The sequence below is a fragment of the Oryza brachyantha genome, chromosome 6, assembly GCF_000231095.2.
Source record: "Oryza brachyantha chromosome 6, ObraRS2, whole genome shotgun sequence".
Taxonomy (NCBI): Eukaryota; Viridiplantae; Streptophyta; class Magnoliopsida; order Poales; family Poaceae; genus Oryza; species Oryza brachyantha.
In genome coordinates, this window is record NC_023168.2 from 3,399,317 (window position 1) to 3,407,979 (window position 8,663).

General features: G+C 37.0%; 1 protein-coding gene across 1 annotated transcript; it reads left to right on the forward strand.

Moving 5' to 3' along the window:
• Positions 1-4,644: 4,644 nt before the first annotated feature.
• Positions 4,645-7,330, forward strand: LOC102705443 (B3 domain-containing protein Os06g0194400). Its single transcript, XM_006656668.2, has 7 exons — positions 4,645-4,848; positions 4,981-5,091; positions 5,206-5,237; positions 5,335-5,503; positions 5,591-5,797; positions 6,197-6,276; positions 7,030-7,330. Exons 1-6 carry the CDS (start codon positions 4,720-4,722, stop codon positions 6,239-6,241), a joined length of 693 nt encoding a protein of 230 aa, XP_006656731.1. The 5' UTR covers positions 4,645-4,719; the 3' UTR covers positions 6,242-6,276; positions 7,030-7,330.
• The last annotated feature ends 1,333 nt before the right edge of the window (positions 7,331-8,663 follow it).

Below are 8,663 nucleotides of genomic sequence, written 5' to 3' on the forward strand. Positions count from 1 at the left end.
TCCTGCCTTCTGATCTATAGATGCATCAACCAATGGAGATTGATCTTATCTTACGCTTTCTCTTGATTCAACCTAGTCATATTCGTCATCATCAATTTGGTTTCTGGTTCATTAAAAGATATGTTAGTTTGTAAGATAACCATTTATTGAAATATTGAACACAATGTGCACAGAATGACAGCAATCTACATCTCCAGTATCTGCAAATTGTGTACACAAGCCAACCATTTGAATCTTATGTCTATCTATAAATTCATTTGTACTAGGTTTAATATATTAGTTGATCTAAGATGTAAGATTAGAAAATTGCCTTGCATCTGCTGCTGGAGAGACCTGAGATGCATCCATAGAATGGCAGTCTAATCCCATGCTTGCTGGCAATGTCATAACGGCGATGCTGACCATGGCTGCAAGCGCAAAGCTCCTTGCATCTCCTGATGCCTCCAAGGCCTACAATGACACAAGGCAGTGGTCTCTGGGTTTCTATGACGCCACAAAAGAGACTAGATGTAGATGCTAATAAGATGGATGAAGTGTTGGTTCGTTCTTAATTTACAACAAACCTGACTGGTTTGGGAACTTGGGATGCAATGTTGACAATGAATGCTGCTGACATGATCAAGGAGCAGATGGTCAAGTTCTGTGGCAGTTTTCAGAGAGAGCTCTAGGGTCTTGATGGTTCATTTTTTTTGAAACATTCTTTCCTATATATTTTATTTGAGATCTTTTCTGGCGTTTGCATTCCAAAAGGGCAAATATCTTATGCTTCATGATGGAAGTTATTTAAGTATTAGTAGACATACTTTGGTAGGAAGGGTAAAAGGACAATTTTACAATAAGGAAAAAAATCATAAATGTGTGAAGGTAACGGGTCAGTACTGTTGAAATGCAAGATGTGATTTGCATGATTTTCTCTAGTTTGAATTTTATTTCCAAGTACTCTATGATTTACGCGGTGTTTTGCAGATTTGCAGGGTTCAAATCTTCAACAGAAATAATGACTGGCAGGGCAGCCAACTGCCCCAGATCTTCCTATCTCCTTGATTGTCGCTCCTGCCACCTTCCAACCCAACGATAATCTTGCTACTCAACAACAGTTAAGAAAGATTAAGAAAGATTTGTGTGTGAAGAACGATCACCTCTCTGCCTCCTTTCAACCCAACACTGATCTACCTCCTCGACGTTAATGACGGGCAAACCCTACGATGGAAGATTTACGTATGAAGAAAAAACAACGATCAACGATATCTTTTAGATAAATGATATTTTTCTAATAGAGAAGTTATTGAGATTAAACACAATTGCCACTAAATAGCCTATGTAATTACACCACTGACATTGATTACACTATTTTTTTCCGTACCTTGCCCCTAACTAGATCAACGACTAATGTTGCACAATAATCCATACCTCTAGCTGCGTACCTTGGAAACACCATGCTACTTTGTGAATTGTGAACAACATAATTATTTCATGTATTCTTGGAAACTTATTCATTTATATATTTTTCATATGCATTTCAATAGAGCATAACAGTTGTTTCTTACCTTTTTTTTCCTCTTTACCTTTTAGAGCTCTCTTTATTATTTTCTTTTAAAATTAACTACATATTTATTTGACCTGATTTTTTTAACAAAACTTATCGCAACATGCTATTTTTACCCACCTCAACCTCTAGAGTTAGAACTAAGTCATTTAAATACAATTTTCCCAATAAAATAGCTATTGCGCATATTCACAAACTTTAACTTTCTAAACATGATGGATCGGAACATCTTGACCAGCCACTTGCATGTTGTTTACCCCAAGAATAATCAGTCTTAAACATACCATTACAATTATATGATATAGCTTTTCTGGCAGGTTTTGCTGAGCAGTATTTCCTGATGCTTCCTAGCCCTACCATGTCTGCTAAACATGGTTTCATCTAAAAAATTAATCAGAGGTTTTGATCAGTATTCATTCTGAGCTCTTCTCTTTTTGTCTCTTTGGTTAGGCTGCTTTCTCTTTTGTGCATTGTGATTCTGCTACACCATCTCCTCTCACTTTTAAATAGGCAGTGGTTTGTGTTGATGTGGTGTGAATGTCATTCAGTTTCCATAGCCCCGTACATGTAACATTCAAATGAGCATATCACCATCTTTCCAATGTCGCACAATATAAGACAACATATGGAAAAGCATTTGAACGATTTGTTTGATTGATAGAGCCTGAATCTAGCCTAAAGTGAATGTTACAGGAAGTTCATTTCACTGAATTTCAATTCCCAATATCTATTCCCCAGGGATGGATTCAGGATCAAATCGTTTGGACCTCTCAATAATTTGAATTATTTTCCAAAAATTACATGAAAATTATATTGGCATTCCTATGCTAAAGTGAGTGAGAAAACTTGTTCCTGTACTTGACCTTCAGCTAGGCTAGTATTGTACTATTGTCCCACTCTGCTCATGAGTGTAGGAAATGGATGAACAATTTTCTCATATGCTTCTCTGCTCGTAAGGTGGGTTTATGAGAGAGGCAAACTTGATACTACTAAGTTAATTGCACTTAGACTTCCTTGTCATATTCCTTTTCGTCTATAGTCCAATACTGTACGTAGCCACTGGGTTGGAAATTGAGTCAAGACTGTACATAGCCACTGGCTTGGGACTGCAGTCGTCAATTGGTTGAAGGAGCACATATTTCTTTTCAAATGGGTGTCCATGAGCTGCTGTCGTGTTTCCTGGTGCCTCTTGTTCCTATTGTTATTCGTGCTACTGGATTGTCCATCAAGTTTGCCTCCAAAGAACAATCGGACGTAGGGGTCATTTTCTAATGTTCTCTACTGGTAGTATTATATTACAAGTAGAATTAATCTGAGTCATTGATTAAAAAGATATTTAGTACTTTGTTAATTAATTGATTAGTAGTATTTTAAAATTTAGATTTTTTGGCAAACAAAAAGACAATATGTGATTAAAAGAGAAGATCATTTTCTTCGTGTGCGCATCTGCGGCGGTGAGGTTGCAATCAGCGGTAGCCTGGTAGAAGAGAAGATAATACACACGTGATTTCCAGGCTCACAATTAAAAAGACAATAATACATCTCTAAATTTCTACTACTCTTAATATCGTTGGTAGTACAATTTAATCATAACTATTTGATAAAAAATAAATCAACGGTGTTGCTTAAATTATATTGCCCGTAGAATGCACCGGATTGAGACTCCTTAGAATAAAAAGGTTGCATTGCATACAACACACCGTGCTTCATAAATCAGAACTGGTTTGTTTTGAAGTTGGTGGTGTTTTGCCAAACCGTCCGGGGTCATCCTTTTTGGCTTTGGGTTGGGTTATAACTTAAAATTTAAATTTTCAATCTTGAATTAATTTGAAGTTGATTTTGAGATTATTTTTTCATTGAAGTTTATTTTTTAACTTTAACTTTAACTTTTAGTTTGCTAAAACATGTCGTTTGACCTTTTCTTCTAAACACCCTAAAGATGACCCTGCGCAACTCTGTTCTCCTTGATTGCCAGACATGGGCCTGCACATAAGGGAGCTTTCATTACAACAAGTGTGTAGTGTATGATAATTGAACTACTTGCACATTCAATTTGCTTTCTTGGCTGAACTGTTTTCCCAAACTAATACATATAAACAAACACACATGCGCTCACCGTTCATAATTTGGATCTATATATCTCACTTTAGATGTTACTTAGAATTTGGAAAAAGTGTCCGTATGTTGCACCGGGAAATCATATATGGAAATCGTCATAATAGAATCACATGTGATCTAACTATTACGTCACGATAGAGAAAATTGCTTCACACTAATGGCAGAAGGAAATCATATATGGAAATCGTCATAATAGAATCACATGTGATCTAACAACGAAAATAAATATGTCACCAGGAAGTAGAAACTCAATAAATTCATTTTTCATAAATGGTACTCCATTTCATGCTATAACTCACTTTAGTTTTACCTAAGTCAAACATTTTAAAGTTTGTAAAAAAATATAATACTATTTTCAACGCATAATATATATATATATATAATTTTTTACTATAAAAGAAGATAATGATGGTGAAAACAAATCTGCCACACACCAACTATATTGTACGTATTTTACCACCTACTTCATGTATTTAATATTAAAAAAATAGTCATGCACATATTGGTTCTATCTTATTTCAACTCTAAAACATAAGTTTATTATGCAAACACATTATAAATCTACAAAGTCAAATTGTTCTAAAAACCTCACGATTGATTGGTTCCAAGTAATAGTGAGATATGTATAATTTAAAGTAGATATAAATATTTATAGGATTTAAATTTTTTATAAGTACTGAAAGTGTAATCTTTCAATATTTTAGAACGGGGTAGGCTATATAATCACTGTCTCACTGACAAGCGGCCCCACCAAGTAGTACAAATAAAGGAAGACCTCTTTTATTCTTCCCAGGAGAAAGCGGAAGTGGTCTGTTTGAAAGTTTGAATCTTTCGGCTCCTTCTCTGATACTCTATACACCTAGTCCATACACCCATAGTATAACACTACGAGCAAACAACCCCTCCTGGTCCATAGACCGGGTCCACGTCTAAACCTCTCTCTGCCACCCAAAGGTTCAATTTTTATCTGCTCTTGCCCTCCCTGCTCAGTTCACCTTCCGAACTCCAAAGAAAGCGGCGAGAGAGATTGCGAGAAGCCAGGAAGGGGGGAGCCAATGGCGGAGGCGACGCCGTACGAGGAGCAGCGGAGGAGGCAGGTGGAGGAGAACAAGCGGAAGCTGGAGGAGCTGCGCCTGCACCACCTCTCCGCCGCCGTCCGCGAAGCCGCCGCCAAGCCGTCGCCGGTGAGATCGATTCGTTCCCTCGTTTTTCTTTCCGCTGTCTTTTCCCCTCCAAGGCTCCTCTTGGCTTTGTGTTTCTCTGGTGGTTTGGGGGGTTCTTCTCTTCCTAATCTGGGTGGTTGTTTTCCGGTGCAGACCAAGCAGCGGAAGAGGAAGGCGCGTGCGACGCCGGGCGCCGGCGAGGATGTCCCGCTCCGGCGGTCCGGCCGCGTCGCCAGCCTACCCGAGAGGCCCAAGTACCAAGACGTGCGTGAGCAATGTGGTGTGAAAGTTTGAAAAATAATTCCTTTTTTTTTGCTCGCTTTACTAAAGAATTAACTCGTCCAAGATTGCATCTTTGATGGTGGATTTTGTGTTCAGGAGTTCCAAGATTTCGGGAAGAAGATAAGGAGGTTGTGAATTCGTGGCCCTCACCTCTCAAACAAAATTTCTCCATCCAGTGTTGATATCATGAATGGTTTATGAGATTCTTGAGCTGTTCTTCATCAGGTCTTATGGCGGCAAGAGGAGATACTTGTCCAATCGAGTGTACGCAACCGACGAGGAAAGGGAACACGCCATCACCGCTGCCCAAGAGCTGGAAGAGGAGCTCGGCTCCGATCACCCCATCTTCGTCAAGCCCATGCTTCAGTCTCATGTCACTGGAGGATTCTGGCTGGTAAGCTCACCTCTTGCATTTATCTTGGGCAAAAAAAATCATGTAGATTGAAGCTGATTCTTGGGTTTTGTTGGGTGAAATTGGAAGGGCCTCCCGACGCATTTCAGCCGCAAGTATCTCCCGAAGCGCGATGAGAGGATTGTTTTGGTTGATGAGGCTGATGATGAATTTGACACCCTCTACCTTGCCAACAAGAGGGGGCTGAGTGGCGGGTGGAGAGGGTTTTCCATTGCTCACAAGCTAGTTGATGGAGATTGTTTGGTGTTCCAACTGATCCAGCGGACAAAGTTCAAGGTCAGTTTTGAGTTGTTCGGCATGGCACGAATTCTATAGGAAGACTTTGCATGGTTTCAGGTTGATTTTTAGCCAACTAATCATGTCGGTTGATTGAGGTCTTAATTGGGAAAAAACAGAGGCTTTAACTTTCTAGCACTCTTTACCAGGTGCGTTTAATCCCTCTCACGACACTACTTGAGAGGAGAGTGACAAATATGTTAGTACTCACTTTTCCAAAACAAAAATAGGTTATCACCATAAATAATTGAAATGAATGTGTTCCAATTCTTAAACATTCATTGTTTGTATTGGAATATTTTTCAGAAAGCATTGGTTCTTATCAGGCCTAAAACTAGGAGAAATCAATGTTAGTGCTAACCATGTCGTATGACTCATATTGATATCAAAATTGTGCAGGTTTACATAATTAGAGCAAGTTCCTACTATGAAACTGACAGCTGATGTCGAAGCTTCTAATGTCTGTGATTAGAGCACAGGTGCCTGTTCTTGTCATTTTTTTTGCATATATTGAATCTCGTGGTTAAAATGTACTCCATAGTTTAATGGTATCTACTAGTAGAAGTCAATTACTCCCCTTTTTTTTCCCCAAAAGGTTGCTCGGCAATTGACACAATCAGGATTACATCACTTTGGCAATTGCTTTAACAATTACATGGTACTAAAATTATAAATAATATACATAATGGTATATTGCTCTGGCATTACTATTGATGAAATATACATCCCCATCCAAAAAAACTAACTTATGGAACACACGTGTTCAGATTCATAGCCATATTTTTTTTTTGGATGAATGAGTATTAGTAAATATTATGGGCAAATCAGCTTTACAAAAATCAACCATAAGAATCCTAAAATGAAAGCTAAATAGATATAGTGCGTTTAGAACTGTCTGCAAAGCTTCAACCTTTCTCCCATTTCAAAGCTGACTTCAGAATTGAATGTGTTAATAATGATTCTAATTGAGGAATAAAGATCATAAATTAAAGTTAGTTTATCTAAACCTCTCAAGGTATTCTCAATCTTGCCAAAGTTAAATCTCCTCAGGCTGGACTTCTTTATGGCTAAGATAATTTATGACAGCTTCATGAGCTGAACTGTGAAAATGCTTTTTTGGTAATGTGATCACATAAAGTTCTTACTAATCATACCGTTGTCAGTTTTTTCGTTTTGGACTTCCCTTAGATGGAATGATAGTAACTCATTCACTTGCTCACTAAATTTTGCAGCTGCAGTCAATTAGGCCGCCCTAAATTGGAGATTGCAATCCATCTTCAGTCTTTTGGATGAGGAACGATGTTCAAAATATTAATTTGACATGTTCTCAGCTAGCTATTAGGTTATTTGTGGACTAGCCATTCCCAGTCTTTTGGATGCAAACAATGTTCAAAGTTTCAAGTTGCCATGTCACCTGCATTAGCTTGTTAACTTGAACTTGCACAGTTCAGAAACCTATACCATGTAACACGATACCAAAACATTAATTTGGCACATCACGTAGGAACTCTACATGTGATGCCTATTCTGAATTCCCACTTTTTCTTATATTGGCGATCATCTTTGGCTTTTTGAGAGAAAAAAAAAAACAACACATTTGCAAATAAAAAACAATTTCTGACAATTTTTTATATGTGTTTTTAGCGATCTAAAAACAAAGGCTGAAAAATAAACTTCAATGAAAAACTTCAAAGTCAAATCTAAATTTAAGGTTGAAATTTTAAAATTTAACTTATAAACATAAGCAGAAGCGAAAAGATGAGCCTGATCATTTTTGGTAACTTACTTTTAAGTGAGCATGACTTATGAATTTAGAGCACACTAAAAAGTAAGTTACCTGAAATGATCAGCCTCATTTTTTTTTGCTTTTGCTTATGTTTATAAGCTAGAATTTAAATTTTCAACATTAAATTTGGAGTTGACTTTATGGCTTTTCCATCATAGTTTATTTTTCAAGCTTGGCTTTTACATCGCTAAGAAAACATATATAAAAGTTTTATTAGCAACCTATTTTTTATTTGTAAATATATCGTTTGACAATCAATTACCCACTAGGATGGATGAACAAACGTCCCAATTTTTCCCCAAAAAACCGTGAGCACTAGAATATATCAACTCTATTGAGACTTGAGAAAGTTGAAACATGAATGTCTGTTAAAGCTGTAGAATCCAAGAGCATCTCAACAACTCATCTAAATTTGGTCATATATATTTTCATTGAAATAATAATCTAAAATAGTTTCATCCATCATATCTCTTTATACTTCAACAGATCATCTATCTATGACATTCTCTATAATTTTTCTAAAGGATGAAGAGAGAACATCTAAATACGATTTTTTTCTCTTCTAACATGGATGACAACCAGATGGATGCTTTGCTGGAGTTTAACTTTCACTCTCCATCCTCTATTTTGAAAATGGAGGGGATGTGGACATGATTGTATAATATTCTATAGTTCATTCAAATTGGCTGATTTCTTTTTAGTGGTTGATTTTGTCTGATTAGTCGCACGCATAACAAGAAACATAAATTTATTTAATTTTTAAAGTAACTTGTATATAGAAATCTTGTCTACGAAACATATCATTTAGCAGTTTAAAAAAAAAAGACATGTTTACCCAAAAAAACGGTCCCTAAGGTTTGGCTAGCGAGTGGAGCAGCTATATATCTTCATTTCGTGTTATGGAAGTCGACTAGTCCTTCAATGACATGTTTGAATCGAATCGAGAGCTACCAGAGTGATTCCTTCTAAAAAAAATTAAAAAAAACAATTTGAGTTGGTCGCACCTATTAAAATGTTGTGAGATGGATTGATATGAGAGGCTCCTCGTTGTTACTAGGTTCAGGCCAACCGTGACAGTAT